This window comes from Prunus persica, chromosome G8, assembly GCF_000346465.2.
Source record: "Prunus persica cultivar Lovell chromosome G8, Prunus_persica_NCBIv2, whole genome shotgun sequence".
Taxonomy (NCBI): domain Eukaryota; kingdom Viridiplantae; phylum Streptophyta; class Magnoliopsida; order Rosales; family Rosaceae; genus Prunus; species Prunus persica.
This window is the reverse complement of record NC_034016.1, coordinates 16,591,029-16,607,940: the sequence shown is the minus strand read 5'-3', so window position 1 is coordinate 16,607,940 and position 16,912 is coordinate 16,591,029. Positions and strand designations below refer to the sequence as shown.

Below are 16,912 nucleotides of genomic sequence, written 5' to 3'. Positions count from 1 at the left end.
TAAACTCACTTAGCTCTAAAAGAAATCAGATTCATCATTGGGGAATCTTATCCTCGATGACTCACCCTCTAGTAGCCTCCCAACTCACACCTTAAGCTAATAACTCACCTATACCAACTCATCCCCAAAATGATTATTGATTTAAAAACTTGAGGCAATGGGGAACATTGGGTGGAGAGTGGGCTGATGCCCTACACTTTTTTTTTTGGGGTCCACAAGGGTATTTTGGTAATTTTCACACATAGGGGTATTGTTGGTCATTTTGGAAAAAATTGCAGAAATGATTTCCTACATGTTCATTGGGTCGACTACTATCATCCGACCTAAGAATCAGAATGGTCTCACTTCAATTTCTTAAATGTGCTTTGAAAAATTCACAAAATGTTATGTAAAGGCATTTATGTCCAACTTGAAATTAAACACACTTAATCGAGTAGTCTCAATCCAAAATTACTTAATAAAATACCCATAATCATTCTCCACTATAGTATTATTTTTCACTGAAATATGAAAGTCCACCTTTAATTTTTAAGGGTATTACAGAAAATAGCTTGAGTTTTTCATCGCCCAAACAATGCCAACCAGATCTAGGCAATTCGAGCGGATGAGAACCCAAAGTTGTTGCAAGATCAAGAGATGTCAAACACGAGAAACGTTTTCCTCTATATCCATAATTAATTGAAATAATGTCACTTTTGGTCCTTGTGGTTTGCCCGATTTTTTTACTTTGGTCCATGTAATTTTAATTTTGTCAAATAAATCAATGTAGTTTGATTCTATCACATGTAATTTTAATTTTATCAATTTAATCAATGTAGTTTGATTCTATCACAATTCAAAGACAAATCCAAATTTCCATCCAAAATACTCCTCCATGTATGAGCAAGTGTTTTTTCCATCAAGAAATCGGACGGAAATTTGGAAATATCCTTTAAATTGCAATAAAATCAAACTACATAGGTCAAATTTCTAGAATTGAAACTATAGGGACAAACATGGAAATTTCATCAAATTAGATGAAAAGTGAGTTTTTGCCTAACTAATTTGCTTCCTCTTTCATTTCTTTATATTTCGGAAAGCAGCATAATGCATTAAACTTTTATTTTTAAAAGCTACAAGAAGTTGACAGAGGGGCCATATAACAAAGTTCATTTATATCGTTAACAAAGTCAAAACTTTGATCCTCAACGTACAGCTAAATGTTTTAGTCATTGCAGCTAAAAATCCTCACCTCATTATAGGATTCAAATAAAACTTCACTTAATCAATGGTATGGATTGATTGTTTGACAATACAATGTTTGTATGGATACCAAATCCACTCGGTGACGGAATCCCACACAAGTTTTATTTGTTCTCCATGCTTGTTTATAGAACTTAACAAACTCTCCCATTTTAGGATCCTATATTTGACCCTCCCAACTACATAAATATGCACAATCTCATTTCCATTTCAATCAACATCTAACAATCCAACCTTCTCTGCTAGAAAGAAAACACCTTAAACTTCTGATATCAAGAAACAAAAATGGCGTTCAACACGAAGCTACTTTTGGCCATTTGCTGCGTCGCATTGGTCTTCACTCTTGTCTCTGCAAACATTTCCCAAGCAGAGATCGATGGCTTCCTCGAGGAGCACAACAAGGCTCGTAAAGAGGTCGGCAACAAACCCCTTAAGTGGAACACAACCTTGGCCCAGTATGCCCAAGAATATGCCAACAAAAGAGTTGACGACTGCGCTATGGAGCACTCAAGAGGGCGTTGGGGTGAGAACTTGACCTCGGGTGACGGCATGACTGGCGCAGCTGGCACTAAATATTGGGTCACCGAGAAAGAGTTCTATGACCCCAAGTCCAACAAATGTGTCAAAGAGGAATGTGGTCACTACCTTGCTGTGATCTGGGGCAAAACTACCGAGGTCGGATGTGGCATTTCAAAGTGCAAGGATGGAAAGAACTACATCGTTTGCAGCTACGATCCCATGTACCAGCCCGAGGACGAGCGCCCATACTAGAGGTGACAAGAGAATGGATAAAAAATGAAAAGAATAATATTATTTCATTTTTTTTGTAATTTGAAACTAAATATTATCTCATTCTCTTTATGTTTTTTTTTATTTTTGCTCAATCTCAATTGTCTAATGCCTCCCCATCTCGTATTTGTCTTTAATTTTGTTTGAAAAATACGACAAATGTGATATCGAAAGGATGTTAAGTGTATGTTTGGTATTTTATTTGAATTCAACTTTTTAAACTTTAAAAAAATAAATTGAGTCCAAAATTCAGAAAATATGTTTGGTAGACTTAGTTACTCAAAACCACACAAATACTTAAAACCCAAACAAATCGGTTTTTTAAGAATTTTTACGACAAATTATTTTTAATCTTAAAGTATGGATTTTAGAACTCCTTGTTTTTAAAGTTTGAGTTCCCTCCTTGAATACCAAACAAATTTTTTAATCTTAAAAGTTTGATTTTAGAACTCTTTGTTTTTACGAAAAATCAAAGTTTTTGAATTTCATACTTGAATAGATACCAATCGCCACCTAAGATTTTCTTGTTCATGGATGCACGTGTTTGCATGCACTGTTTCTTTATGTATATATGAGATTTTTTGAACAGATATTTGTAGACCAATTTGATTGTGGGTTGTATCATAATTAGGGACGGTCCTTAGTAAAGATTAACTTGGGCTATAGCCCATGTGTGGTTTTTTTTCTTAGCCCATCATTTATAATACAACCCACCGAAGCCTACACATAATTCACGTAAGGTAAATTTAGTCCATCTCATTATCTATATATATCAAGCAAAAGTCAGAGAATGGTGAAACATTCAAAATACCATAAAATACCCTTAGTTAATTGAAAGATTAAGAATTAAAATTATTAATTAAATGAGGATAATATGGTAAATTCACATTTTTTATATTAAAAAAATTAAAATTAAAAACAAAATCATATAATATGTCCTACTTTTGTGGAACATAACTATCCATGTTGTTTTTTTTATTTTAAAAATAAAAAAATAAAAAATAAAAAATAAAACCAATTGGTACATGCGTGAGCATGTGCCAAGAGGCTAGTAAATATAACAAATCTTGTACGATATCTTATACCATTTCAAGTCAGATTAGAACTTCATATGATTGGAAGCTAAAGTATAATAGAACACTTGTGGTAAAGGTTGAAATGTCACCTAACTTTTTATTCAAGATCTAAAAGAATTTTTGGATTAAAACACTTGGTCAAGATTGTGGGTGCAGTGATTAGAGGTAGGAACTTGGATTGCTTTATGTCATTATAGATTTTGAAAATTTGAATGTGTTGGTTGTAAATATATGTCATCAATTATGTCTATGTTTTTTTTTTCGTCTTCAAGTGAGGGAAGAATCAAATTTAAGACTTCTTATATTGGAAAGAAAAATACAACTAGACAAACACCTAACTGGTTTATCCAAAATTTTAATAAGGGACTAATTATCCATTACTTTGGTAAGAAACATAAGGCTAAACAATCGTCACTACTAGAAAACGAACTTATAAGCCACATATTACCTGTGGCTTTTAATCATTTTGACCACAGCCAATTTGTGGTCAAAGGGTGTTAGCCATAGATAGGCCTCATCATTTGGTATGTGGGCTCATGGGCCAATGGGGGCCCACCAAGCCCATTAAAAAAAAGTCCGGTCCGACTCATTATTGGCTTTGAGATGGCCCGACCGTCTTGGGCTGGGCTTAGCTTGGGCTTGGGTGTCTGAAGCCTAACCCAGCCCGATTAAGCCTAAGATAGCCCGGCCCATTAGGCCCGGATACATATATAATTTTGTAAATAAGAGTTTAGGTTTATGATTATATCACTTAAATCACATATATTCATTTCATTTACTTTTCTTTACTCATGCCTAGTTTATAATTGGATGATTAGTACATTAATTTGTGTCAATTATTAATTCAACAATTATATATATATAAAGGACAAACCTTAAACTTCTCATATCAAGAAACAAAAATAGCGTTCAACATGAAGCTTCTTTTGGCCATCTGTTGCGTCGCATTGGTCTTCACTGTTGTCTCTGCAAACATTTCCAAAGCAGAGATCAATGGCTTCGACGAGGAGCACAACAATCTGCAAACATTTCCAAAGCAAAGATCAATGGCTTCGACGAGGAGCACAACAAGGCTCGTAAAGAGGTCAGCAACAAACCCCTCAAGTGGAACACAACCTTAGGCCAGTATGCCCAAGAATATACCGAGAAAAGAGTTGACGATTGCGCCATGGAGCACTCGATTGGGCGTTGGCGTGAGAACTTGGCCTCTGGCAACGGCATGAGCAGTGCAGCTGCTACCAAGTATTGGGTCACCGAGAAGGAGTTCTATGACGAAAAGTCCAACAAATGCGTCAAATACGAATGTGGTCACTACCTTGCTGTGGTCTGGGGCAAAATCACCGAGGTCGGATATGGCATTTCAAAGTGCAAGAATGGACAAAACTACGTAGTTTGCAGCTACAATCCCATATACCAGCCCGAGGACGAGCGCCCCTACTAGATGATGTATGTATGCTCACGTGCGTGTAACCACACCAACATTAGGCCTGTTGAGAGGTCCAGTGTTTTTTTTTTTTCTTTTACTGACATTAGAAAAATAAAATGTAACGAATGTATACAAATACTTCCCCACACTCACAACATTTTTTTACGTGACTAGCACTTGATATGGTATTGTGAGAGGTGACAAGAGTGAATAAAAAATGAAAAAGAATAAGATTATTTCATTTTTGTAATTTCTAACTGAAATATTATCTCATTCTCGTTCTTTTTTTTTTTTGTCAATCTCTCTCGTCTGCCTCTGCATCACGCCTTTGTCTTTAATTGACAAATGGAATATCAAAAGGATGTGAAGTGCATGTTTGGTATTCTATTTGAATCCAACTTGTGAAACTTTACAAAAAATAAAAAATAAAAAATTATTTAAGTCCAAAACTCAAAAAAAAAATTTGGTAGAGACCTAGTTTTGAAAACCTAAACTAAAAAATAACTCAAAAACACCCAAATACTTGAAAATATAACAAATCTATTTTATAGAATTTTTTTCAAAGAAACTGTTTTCAAGTTGCATAACAAACAAGTTTTTTAATCTTTTTTTTTTTTTTTTGGTCTGATCAAGTTTTTTAATCTTCAAACATGGATTTTAGAACTCCTTGTTTTTAAAGTTTGAGTTCCCTCATTGAATACCAAACAAGTTTTTGAATCTTAAAAAATGGGTTTTAGGACTCTTTGTTTTCAAGAAAAATAAAAATTTTTGAATTCCATACTTGAATAGGATACCAAATGCCACCTAAGATTTTCTTGTTCACGATGTTTGCATGCACCGTTTCTTTATGTATATATGAGATTTGTTGAATTGAGATTTGTATACCAATTTGATTGTGGTTGTACAATAAACAAGGATGGTCCTTAGTAAGGACTAACTTGAGCTATAGCCCAGGTGTGGTGGTTTTTCTTAGCCCAAAATTTCTAATACAACATCCTTCACGTAAAGTAAATTTAAAGTAAATTTAGCCCATTCCATTATAAATATAACAAATCTTATATGATATCTTATACCGAGTCCTGATCTCTTGAACCACAGGAGACCAAGAGATTGTGGTCACCCACCGTTAGATATTAATCCAATGGTTCAAAAAAGTTTCTTCAAAGAAGTGCAAGAGTGAGTGAACCGTTGAATTTACATCCAACGGTGAGTGACCACAAATCTCTTGAACCCCTGTAGTCCAAGAGATCAGGACTGATCTTATACCATTTCAAGTAAGATTAGAACTTCATATGATTGGAGAGATAAAGTAGAATAGAACACTTGTCGTAAAGGTTGAGATGTCACCTAACTTTATTCAAGATCTCAAAGATTCTTTGGATTAAAACCCTTGGTCAAGATTGTGGTTGCAGTGATTATAGGTAGGAACTTGGATCTCTTTTGTCTTTATAGATTTTAAAAATTTGAATGTGTTCGTTGTAATTATATTTCACTAATTATTTCTATGGTTTTTCCAGTTATGTCTATGTGTTTTTTTAAAAAAAAATCTTTAAGTGAGGGAAGATTCGAATTTGAGAATTTTTTTTGTTTTTAATATTGGAAAGAAAAATATAACTAGACAAAAATGTAATTGGTTTATCCAAAATTTTAATAAAAGAATAATTATCCATTAGTTTGCTAAGAAACATAAGGCTAAACAACCATATGTATTTCCTTTTTGCTACAATGGGCTTGAAAACCGAGAAAACTAGCAAGAGTTTTTCATGGGCCAAACAATGCCAATCTGATATGGGGCAAATCGGGCAGATGAGAGCCCAAAGTTGTTGCAAGACCAAGAGAGGCAAAACCTTTCAAACGTTTTCCTCTATATCCATATTTATTTGGGAAAAAAAGTCATTTTTGGTCCGTGTAATTTGTTGGAATTTTTTTTTATTTTGATCCATGTAGTTTAATTTTGTCATTTAACTTTTGTAGTTTGATTCTATCGCAATTCAAGGACCCATCTAAATTTCCAGCGAATTTCGTCCAAAATTCGGTACAAAATACTCCTCCACGTAAGAGACGCGTGTTTATCAAACTACATAGGTCAAATTGCTAGAATTAAAATTACAAGAACAAAAGTGAAAATTTCATCAAACTACATGAACGAAAGGTGACCTTTTTGTCTAATTAATTTGCTTCCTCTTTCATTTCTTTGTATTTTGGTAAGAAGCATAATGCTTTACCTTTTATTTTTAAAAGCCACAAGAAGTTGACAGAGGGGCCATATTACAAGTTCATTTATATCATTCTGGAGTAACGACTACTTTATTTATGAGATAGAGAAGACGAGAGTCAAAACTTTGATCCTCATTGCAAGGCTAAATGTTTGTCATTGCAGCTAAAAATCCTCACCTAAGTAATGATTATATATTGTAATATAGGATTAAAATAAAACCTACTTAATCAATGGTATAGATTGATTGTCCGACAATACACTGTTTCTATGAATCTAAAATCCACTCTCACAAGTCTTATTTGTTCTCCATGGTTATTTATAGAACTTGAGAAACCCTCCCATTTTCAAGGATCCTATATTTAACCCTCTCAACTATATAAATATGCACAATCTCATTTCCCCTTTCAATTAACCTCTATCAATTCAACATTCTCTAATACAATAACATCCGAGACCTTTCTCATACCGAGAAACAAAATGGCGTTCAACATCAAGCTTCTTCTGGCCATCTGCTCGGTTGCATTGTTCTTCACTCTTGTCTCTGCAGACCTTTCCAAAGAAGATATCGATGGCTTCGTGGAGGAACACAACAAGGCCCGCGCCCAGGTCGGCAACCGTCCACTCAAATGGAACGCGACCCTAGCCAAGTATGCCCAAGATTATGCAGACAAGAGAGTTGATGACTGCGCCATGGAGCACTCAATGGGGCCTTATGGTGAGAACTTGGCCTCAGGAGAAGGCATGTCTGGAGCAGCTGCCGCCAAGTATTGGGTCACTGAGAAGGAGTTTTATGACTACGACCTAAACAAATGCGTCCGAGACGAATGTGGACATTACCTTGGTGTGATTTGGGGCAAAACCACCGAAGTTGGTTGTGGCATTTCAAAGTGCAAGAATGGACTAAACTATGTCATCTGCAACTATGATCCTGCTTATAATGAGGAGGACCATCCCTACTAGACACTAAATTTACATGTCACACAAACATACGTGCACACCTCGACTAGGCCTGTTTGGGGGTCTTGTATTTTTGTTGTTGAGAAATTACAAGAATAAGAGGGGATAGAGGCGATTACATGTAACGGGTGTGTACGAATTTACCTCCTCACCCTCCCAACATTCTTTTACGTGACTGTTGATTATAAGAGGAGATGACATATATAAAAAAGAAGTAAAAATTATTTCATTTTTTGTAAGTTTTTATTTCATTCTCTTTATTTTTAATTGTCATCAACCTCTCTTTAATTAATACTAATTAACTCTTGATTTTGGGCTAGTGATACTTCTCTCCCTAAAACTCAAAGAGACTTGACCATATTAACTCGTAATTTTAAGAGGTGAGGACAAGATCCTTACTCGTAATTTTCTGACTCTGAACCCGACCAACCATTTTCCTCCACATCTATTAGTTAATTTGCGGTCTTATTTTTTATTTCAGGTTTTTTTTTTTAAGAATAAATTTTATTTCTTAAGGAGCAATTTTCGGATTTTTCCAGTACCTTTTTGTGATAAAAACCCCGAAAATCATGACTTTCATAGGACACGGTACACAAATGGGAGAGAGAGAGAGAGAGAGAGAGAGAGAGAGAGAGAGAGAGAGAGAGAGAGAGAGAGAGAGAGAGAGTCCTTAACCCTCCGTTTGGATGGAGGAAAATAACTTGGAATTTGGTTAAAAGCCGGAAATTAAAGAGGAGAAATTGATATTTCCATTGTTTGGCAATTTAAGCATGAAAATTATTAAATGACACGCGGAAATTGGGGCAATGACATTTCAGTTTATGGACTTTGCCTGGGCTGAAAATTGTAATTTGGTACATTCAGAAGCGCCCAAGAGAGCCTTGGTCGAGCCGAAGCCCAATTATATAACTACGAGTCCAAAACTTAGTGTGTTTGGGACACTTGGGTTTGTCTTGGGTGTGGAAGGGTACAGCGTAATAGTGGGTGGAGTTTTGTTTCTTTGCAATTACGACCCTCCTGTAAACATGGTGGGACTTGAGCCATATTAGCTCATTCACACGTACAGACTACACGCACTACACATGGTATGGTAAAGTCCATAAAGAATTTCCTTTCCCCTATTTTCCAAAGTTTACTTTTCTTTTCTGGTCTTCCATAGTTTGCGATCAATTTGTTCCCCGAAATTGACGGTTAGCCTTCTTTAGACGCTAACTGGTCAACTCATACACGTTTTTTCATTTTATTTTTTCTGATAGCAAAGCAACTCATATGTTTTCTAGATGCATCGATAATATATTTCACAAGCTCTCAAGTATTTTTGATATTATATTTCACAAGCACACTCCATTATTGATAAGAGTCAGTAACGTATTAGGAACGCTCTTGAATAGTAACGCACATAAATTTCCACATTTTCCATTATAAATACCCCACACTATATGTATCGTTCTCGCAACAAAAAACTCCTTCATACATTATCAAACTCTCAAAACCCAACATGGGGCTGTCCACAATTTTACTAGCCCTCGTTTGTGTTTTAGGCTCTGCCCTTCTCCAATCCACTCATGCCCAAGACGCACCGCAAGACTACCTCACTGCCCACAACATCGCTCGAGCAGCGGTTAACGTCGAGCCATTGTCATGGGATGAGAAGCTGCAAGCCTATGCGCAAGACTATGCCAATCAACACATGGGCGACTGCAATCTTGTCCACTCTGGTGGGCCCTACGGCGAAAACCTTGCCATGAGCACCGCTGACTTGTCGGGCACGGATGCCGTGAACATGTGGGTGGCGGAGAAGGCCGACTATAACTACGACTCTAACACTTGTGCCGATGACAAGGTGTGTGGGCATTATACGCAGGTTGTTTGGCGTAACACAGCTCGTGTAGGGTGTGCAAAAGTGAGGTGCAACAGTGGAGGTACCTTCATCGGGTGCAACTATGATCCGCCAGGCAACTATGTTGGGGAGAAGCCTTACGAGCCTTACAACTCCTATGCAAAAATTCTACCATGTGCCAGGTGCATGGATGCGCCAATAATATTCACCATTGGCAATAATGTTGAGTAGAAGTCTTACTAAACCAACTATATTTATTCGTCTAAAAAAACAAACCAACTATATCTATGAAGCTATGTTATCAAGAACAAAATGAATTAAGAAGTGATGTTAGATCATCAATTCATTGATCTTATTCACCGGCATGGTGGATGCTAAACTTAATGGATATTAAGGGTGAGTATGGTCCGGCTCAGGCCGATTTCTTATAAAATTAAAACTTGAATTGAAAATGAAGACCAATTCGGTTTTGTCTGGTTTTGACAAAAATTTATAGGCAAGACCGAACCAACCCAGACCTGCCCAATTCCAGTTTGGTTCTTGCGATTTTTGATTTTTGGCCTGAGCCCAAAATTGTAATATATAATTTTATTTCATTACAGATCTGCCCAAAATTGTATTATATTACAGACCTGCCCAAAATTTAATTATACTACAAACCTACCAATTTGTTCATTATCAAATAGGCCAAGCTCAAATTTAAACTTCCACCAAGCTTTTAACACATCAAAATCAATCCAACTTCAACAAATATAAATTATATTCCAACTTTAGCAAAAAATAAATTACAATCCAAATTCATCAAAATAAATTACAATCCCACTGCAGCAAAATATAAACAAAATACAAGCATGCAAAAACTCCACAAAAGCATGTAGTCCTAAGTGTTGCAACTTCATTAAATTCCTCCTAACATTAAAAAGTAGCTGGGGCAGACTTCGGAGGTGTGGATGAACTCATAAATCTATATAAAATTAAAAAAACCCATTAAAACATTAGTGAAACCTACAAATTGTAAAATACACTAATAAAGCATATAAAATTACAAAGAAATACCTAATTCAACTTCATCTCTTGAATTGTTGGCTCATATTATAAAGAGGATATGTCATCTTACCTTAACCAATTTTGAGAGCAAATTAAGGCTTCCACAATCTTAGGAGTCAAAGAAGCACGAAATGAATTAACTATCCAACCACCCGTGCTAAAACATGATTCTGAAGCCACCGTTGATACTGGGATGGCAAGCACATCCTTTGCAATAAGTGCCAAACCCGGATACTTAACCTCATACAATTTCCACCACTTTAAAACATCGAATAAGTCAACCACATCTTCAATAGGGTCGGTGATGTACCTATCAATCTCATGCTCCAATATCACAACATAATTTGCTCAAGTCTCTTTTCTCCAATTTTCATTCATTTGCCTTCGTATTGAGAAGATGACAATACCTCATTATCCTAGAGAGTAGAGTCATGAAGGCCCTTAGGTATAATAGTGAATCTCCTTAGATTTTTTGGGCCTCAACAGTTATATTGACTTCACTTTTCCTTTTGGGAGATTCACTATTATACCCAATATAAGAGCCCAAATTATTTACATTAAAAAAAAATCATATATGAAATGGAGTTTAGAAACACACCCAAAGCCGATTTACAACATAACAAAAATGCTTTTAACTTCTTTTGAATTACAAAACTGTAATTGATTTCTTAAAATGAACCCAACCCCAAAACCTCATAAAAAAGCCCAAAACACTCAATAGGGCATCAAAGTAATTTAATAATTAAAATTAAATTCAATAGAGTCGGCTGTCATTTTTTGGGTTTTTGTTGGGTTTGTTTATAGAAATTAAATGATGTATAATTTATTTATAATTTTAGTGCTAAGAATGGATATATGACTAAATATCTCTTTCTTTTTCAAGACCCGTACAAGTACACGCACTACACATTGTATGGTAAAGTCCATAAAGGATTTTCCAAAGCAATCATGGTATGGTATATACTTCATATTCCTTTCCCCTATTTTCCAAAATTTACTTTTCTTTTCTTGTCTTCCAAAGTTTGCCATCAATTTATTCCCCGAAATTGACGGTTAGCCTTAGTTAGACCTAGCTAACTGATCAACTCATACGTTTTTTTATTTTTTATTTTCTGATGGCAAAGCAACTCATATGTTTTCTAGATGCATCGATAATATATTTTACAAGCTCTCAAGTATTTTGATATTATATTGCACAAGCACACTCCATTATTGATAGAGTCAGTAACGTATTAGGAACGCTCTTGCATGGTAACGCATATAAATTTCCACATTTTCCATTATAAATACCCCACACCATATGCATCGTTCTCGCAACAAAAAACTCCTTCATACATTATCAAACTCTCAAAACCCAACATGGGGCTGTCCAAGATTTTACTAGCCCTCGTTTGTGTTTTAGGCTCTGCCCTTCTCCAATCCACTCATGCCCAAGACACACCACAAGACTACGTCACTGCCCATAACAACGCTCGAGCGGCGGTAAACGTCGGGCCATTGTCATGGGATGAGAAGCTACAGGGCTATGCGCAAGACTATGCCAATCAACACATTGGCGACTGCAATCTTGTCCACTCTGGTGGGCCCTACGGCGAAAACCTTGCCATGAGCACCGCTGACTTGTCGGGCACGGATGCCGTGAACATGTGGGTGGCGGAGAAGGCCGACTATAACTACGACTCTAACACTTGTGCCGATGGCAAGATGTGTGGGCATTATACGCAGGTTGTTTGGCGTAACACAGCTCGTGTAGGGTGTGCAAAAGTGAGGTGCAACAGTGGAGGTACCTTCATCGGGTGCAACTATGATCCGCCAGGCAACTATGTTGGGGAGAAGCCTTACTAAACCAACTATATCTATGAAGCTATATTATCAAGAATAAAATGAATTAAGAAGTGATGTTAGATCATCAATTCTATTGTATCTTATTCACCTGCATGGTGGATGCTAAACTTTATGGATATGAAGAATGACTTTTTATTATTTTGGAAACTGGAGACATATGCATGCTGCGTCCAAAGTTGTCTCTCTTTTTTTTTTTCTTTTTTTTTTCTTTTTTAAGATAAGGTCCCGTTTGTTTCCTTTCCCATGTTTGTTTTAAGTAGGAATGGAAAACAAATTTTGTATAATTTTCCAATTATACCCATATTAAATCAAATAAAAAAAGAAAGCATTTAATGATACATTGTAATTCTAAATTGTTCATGGACAAAATACTCATGAAAATTGTGCATTGAATGTTGGCTTATTTTTCCAAACTTTCCCATGATGAAGGAAAACAAAACTTAAGTTAAGAGGAGGGCTTCACTTTCCCCCCTACTTTCCCATGTGCCAGGCAACTATTTCCCATGCGTGGACTTACCAAATATGGGAAAACAATTGAATTCTCATTCCCAAACCTCCTTTCCCATGAACCAAATGGGCCCTAAGGGGAATCGAGCCTTGGACATAGGATTCAAGGGTAAATATTCTTAATCAGTTGAGCAACAATCTCTTGCAAAACAAATTGCATCAGTCAAAAGAACGTATTGCGCATTTTGTTGGAATGTCCAACTATTTTGTGTGGCTCCCTTTTATTTTATTTATTTTTAATTTATAAAAAGACGATACAGTGAAAAAAGAGTACAAAGGATATAAACAATAAAGGGAGCCATCCCATTAGCAATATGACAGACATAGGTAAAAACTTCCCTAGTGACTTGAGCCAGTAAAAAAGCTGAAAAGGATCTGGAGAGAATCACTCTCGAAAATAACTTTTCCATACCCATTTCTACCGCCATAATTTCCCAAATATAATTCAATGATATCAAGGACAAAATTAGCCACGAACTGGCATGACTCTTCTAAAGAGACTAAGGGGGTTGTATTCAATTAGGATTGTATACGATTGTGAAAGATTTTTTTTAAGTGACAGATTTCCTGGAATTGTATAACTCCTATTGTTTTACCCGGATTTTTAATGAACTTATATAGGCTTTTATTATAGACTTCCATACTTTTGTATAAACTTTTGTTATAAATTCAGATATATTTGCATAGACTTCCCAATACTATTTTCTTTTATCACTCTTTCTTCCCAACACTATTTTCTTTAAACTATCTTGACCTAGCCACTAGTCGACCATCCCCTTTTTGTTTTTTGTTTTTTTTTTATTTCCAAATTCTTCCTCTACTTGTGTGCACAACAATGAATTTTCCTTTGAAATTTCCATGAGTTGAAAACTTTCATACCTAAACAGTGAATTTCCCTTTGAAATTTCCACAAGTTGGAAACTTTCATACCTAAACAATGAATTTCAAATTGAATTTCCCTTCGATATTTCCACTAGTTGGAAATTTCCCTTTGATTTTGTTCACGAACAGCAAACTCTTTGTCCAAAAATTCAATTTAAAAAAAACAAAACAAAAAACAACCCTTTATCCAAAAAGCAAGGGCCCTATCATCTAGTAATGTTATGGTGATGGAAATATATCTCAACCTTCCACCGCCTTGATGTTGGCTTCATGCCGAGAGATATCCAAGGGGAACTTATCGGAGATCGAAAAATCTCTAGCCGAGCTTTCCTCCCAATAACTCGAACTGGTTGATTTGAAGAAATCACTAATGGAGGAGCTTTGCTTAACACAGGACGCTTGTAACCACCCAAGGTCAGTGCATGGCTTAGTGCATTGTTTTCCAAACGATGGAAAATTTTCTAACACAGGGAGAAAAATATATATATAAAAAAGTCATATGAAATCTTTCGGGTGGAGGTTAGACTTATGTTGGCCTTTATTATTTATACCTAAAACCTACAAATTCTCCAAACTCCAACACTTAATTAAATCCTTCCAAATCTATCTCCTTTTGAATACAGGTAAATTTATTTAGACTTTTTCCAAGTCCTAATTGAATACACCCACATTTAGATGGACATTTTATAAGTTCAACCAAGTCTAGATTGAATACACTCAAACTGTTATAGACTTTTTAAAAGTTTGTATAAATCCAAATTGAATACACCCGGATTTTTAAAATCTTTTTCAACGCTCTAGAATCCTAATTGAATACACCCCCCTAAGAACACCCAACAAACTCAATAAAGTTTCTTGAATTATGAGAAGAAAAAACACAAAAAAACTCACAGAGTTTCTTGACTTTATTGACCAAAAAAGATCAAGACGAAAAATTTAACAAACGCCGACAAAAGGAATAACAAACGTCGCTAATCTTCTTCCAGGACATGATGGTTCATTTTGTGGCTCCCATTTATTTTCGTGAAAGGTGAGCGTATTTCCGCAATTTTACTCCATAGCCAATATGATGGTTCTTTGTAACTGTAATAATGTCTCTATATTTGACCAAATTGACACAATTGTTTAACTAGTTGGAGTCTTTTTTTTTTTTCTTTTTTTTTGGTGCTGATTAATAACAATTTCAGTTTCTTGATATTTATGGTGGTGATACAAATGGCACAAAAGATTTTAGTTCTTAAGGGGCGGGTGTTTTGGCGACTTATAGGGTTCTTCTTTGGTTACACTTACATTGTTACACATATGCAAACAAAACTAATTTAACTAAATGATCCAACCACTAGACGTACATCTCAATATTTTTCCATCAACAAATGTCTCCGTCACCCCAAGAACAAGATCTCATCGTTAACGGAGTCTAGCCTAGTGGAAAAGGACTTTCACTTACAAACCAGAGGTCTCAGGTTCGAACCCCCATGTCATCTTAGTTTTATGTGTATGTGTGTGTGAGCAACCCTCATCCCCTATACTAAAAAAAAATTATAAATAATTATAAATTTAAAAAAAAACAAGATCTCATCAGCCCTGATTAAATTAGAAATGACAAAAGTTTAGGCCAAGGAAAAGTTTGAGACTTGTTCAAGTTCAAACAAAAAAATAAGGTTAAAGGAATTTGTCAAGTGTCAAAATTCTATTTGTTTTGAGTAGGAGCTCCTCCTCAATTAAAAGGAGCCTAGCTATTTTAGGTTCTGCAAGGTGCGGGTATTTCGGCAACTTATAGGGCTCTTCCTTGGTTACACATGATGCAAACAAAATTAATTTTCACATCCACAAAAATAACAACATATATAATTTTCTCCAACATATATAATGAGGTATTTTCCAATCCATATCCAACAAGAAACTCTTTAGCAGAACAATCTGTAGATTATTACAATTAACCACTAATTAACATTATGGAAGGGTTGTGCAAGAACAAGATCTCATTAGCCCTACTTTTAATTTGCCTAATAGGGTTAGCCCGTGCCCAAAACGCCCCAGATGACTACGTGAAAGCCCACAACGCGGCGCGAGCGGCGGTTGGCCTCGACACCTTGGACTGGGATGAAGGCCTAGCAGATTCTGCGAAAAACTATGCTAACCAACGTGCCGGCGACTGCGACCTCGTGCACTCGAATTCAGGCCCTGGTGAAAACCTTGCAATGAGCCCTGACGGAGACTTGACGGCGAAATTGGCTGTGGACCAATGGGTGGCGGAGAAGGCCGATTATGATTACAAGACCAACACCTGCGCCCCTGGGAAGCAGTGTGGCCATTATACGCAGGTCGTTTGGCGTGACACAGGGCTTGTTGGGTGTGCCAAAGTCCAGTGCGCCTATGGAGGTTCCTATGTCGTTTGCCACTATGATCCTGCAGGCAACTCTGTTGGGGTGAAGCCTTACTAATAGGCTTAATTGATCACAGTGTGTGCCTGAAGGGATCCTGGCCATTAGTATTTTTATTTTTGGTCTTCTGATTAAACCTAAATCATAAAAAGCAAAATAGAAAAGAATTCATAGATCGGAGAATCATGCGATCGAGCATTCATGCATATTTTGACTTGTTTTTTGTTTTTCATTTCTTATTTTCTTTTCTCTTCCCTTTCTTGGAAGTAAAGTGAAAGCGCTATGCAAATTTTAATGTAGTAATACTAGTAAAAGTTTGGCAATCCAATAAATGTCAAGGGGGATGTCTTGGCGACTTGATTATTTCCTAGCTTTCTAGATGTTGAAATTTCGATGTTTACAGAAAGAAACAACATAATACAACTGATGAATATTACGCACCAATAAATTAGTTATTATGGCTCAAATACTTTTAGTTAACACGTCAATGCCACATCAAATTATCAACCAAGTTTTTCTGCGGCCACCACACTCAGCTAAGATGGAGGGCCTGGAGGAGGGGATGGGTAGAGGTGGATAGGGGGATAAGTTTTAGTAATCAACCTCTTATAGATAGTCCCTATTATTCCTCCAAGTTAGGCAAAATATTCATATTATGCTTTGAATGCACATGAAATATAGTCATTTTGTTAGTTTAGT

General features: G+C 36.1%; 6 protein-coding genes across 6 annotated transcripts; all 6 read left to right on the top strand.

The window, feature by feature from the left end:
• LOC18767798 (basic form of pathogenesis-related protein 1) lies at nucleotides 1,475–2,258 on the top strand. Its single transcript, XM_007200158.2, has one exon. It carries the CDS (start codon nucleotides 1,528–1,530, stop codon nucleotides 2,011–2,013), a length of 486 nt encoding a protein of 161 aa, XP_007200220.2. The 5' UTR covers nucleotides 1,475–1,527; the 3' UTR covers nucleotides 2,014–2,258.
• LOC18766265 (pathogenesis-related protein 1A) lies at nucleotides 3,711–5,038 on the top strand. Its single transcript, XM_020553564.1, has 3 exons — nucleotides 3,711–3,750; nucleotides 3,975–4,081; nucleotides 4,135–5,038. Exons 1-3 carry the CDS (start codon nucleotides 3,711–3,713, stop codon nucleotides 4,546–4,548), a joined length of 561 nt encoding a protein of 186 aa, XP_020409153.1. The 3' UTR covers nucleotides 4,549–5,038.
• LOC18768628 (basic form of pathogenesis-related protein 1) lies at nucleotides 7,177–7,924 on the top strand. Its single transcript, XM_007199117.2, has one exon. It carries the CDS (start codon nucleotides 7,229–7,231, stop codon nucleotides 7,709–7,711), a length of 483 nt encoding a protein of 160 aa, XP_007199179.2. The 5' UTR covers nucleotides 7,177–7,228; the 3' UTR covers nucleotides 7,712–7,924.
• On the top strand, nucleotides 9,148–10,018 carry LOC18767253 (pathogenesis-related protein 1). The gene has a single exon (XM_007200562.2). The coding sequence runs from the start codon at nucleotides 9,207–9,209 to the stop codon at nucleotides 9,777–9,779; it is 573 nt and encodes a 190-aa protein (XP_007200624.2). The 5' UTR covers nucleotides 9,148–9,206; the 3' UTR covers nucleotides 9,780–10,018.
• Nucleotides 11,906–12,594, top strand: LOC18767281 (pathogenesis-related protein 1). Its single transcript, XM_007199895.2, has one exon. The coding sequence runs from the start codon at nucleotides 11,955–11,957 to the stop codon at nucleotides 12,438–12,440; it is 486 nt and encodes a 161-aa protein (XP_007199957.1). The 5' UTR covers nucleotides 11,906–11,954; the 3' UTR covers nucleotides 12,441–12,594.
• Nucleotides 14,874–16,657, top strand: LOC18767287 (pathogenesis-related leaf protein 4). Its single transcript, XM_007201217.2, has one exon. It carries the CDS (start codon nucleotides 15,785–15,787, stop codon nucleotides 16,271–16,273), a length of 489 nt encoding a protein of 162 aa, XP_007201279.1. The 5' UTR covers nucleotides 14,874–15,784; the 3' UTR covers nucleotides 16,274–16,657.

Coding starts and splice junctions, on each gene's coding strand:
- LOC18767798 (XM_007200158.2), top strand. CDS start 1,528: ATGGCGTTCAACACGAAGCTACTTTTGGCCATTTGCTGCGTCGCATTG.
- LOC18767287 (XM_007201217.2), top strand. CDS start 15,785: ATGGAAGGGTTGTGCAAGAACAAGATCTCATTAGCCCTACTTTTAATT.
- LOC18768628 (XM_007199117.2), top strand. CDS start 7,229: ATGGCGTTCAACATCAAGCTTCTTCTGGCCATCTGCTCGGTTGCATTG.
- LOC18767281 (XM_007199895.2), top strand. CDS start 11,955: ATGGGGCTGTCCAAGATTTTACTAGCCCTCGTTTGTGTTTTAGGCTCT.
- LOC18767253 (XM_007200562.2), top strand. CDS start 9,207: ATGGGGCTGTCCACAATTTTACTAGCCCTCGTTTGTGTTTTAGGCTCT.
- LOC18766265 (XM_020553564.1), top strand. CDS start 3,711: ATGGCCCGACCGTCTTGGGCTGGGCTTAGCTTGGGCTTGG. Junction 3,751..3,974: donor TGGGCTTAGCTTGGGCTTGG/GTGTCTGAAGCC, acceptor ATATATATAAAG/GACAAACCTTAAACTTCTCA. Junction 4,082..4,134: donor TCACTGTTGTCTCTGCAAAC/ATTTCCAAAGCA, acceptor CAATCTGCAAAC/ATTTCCAAAGCAAAGATCAA.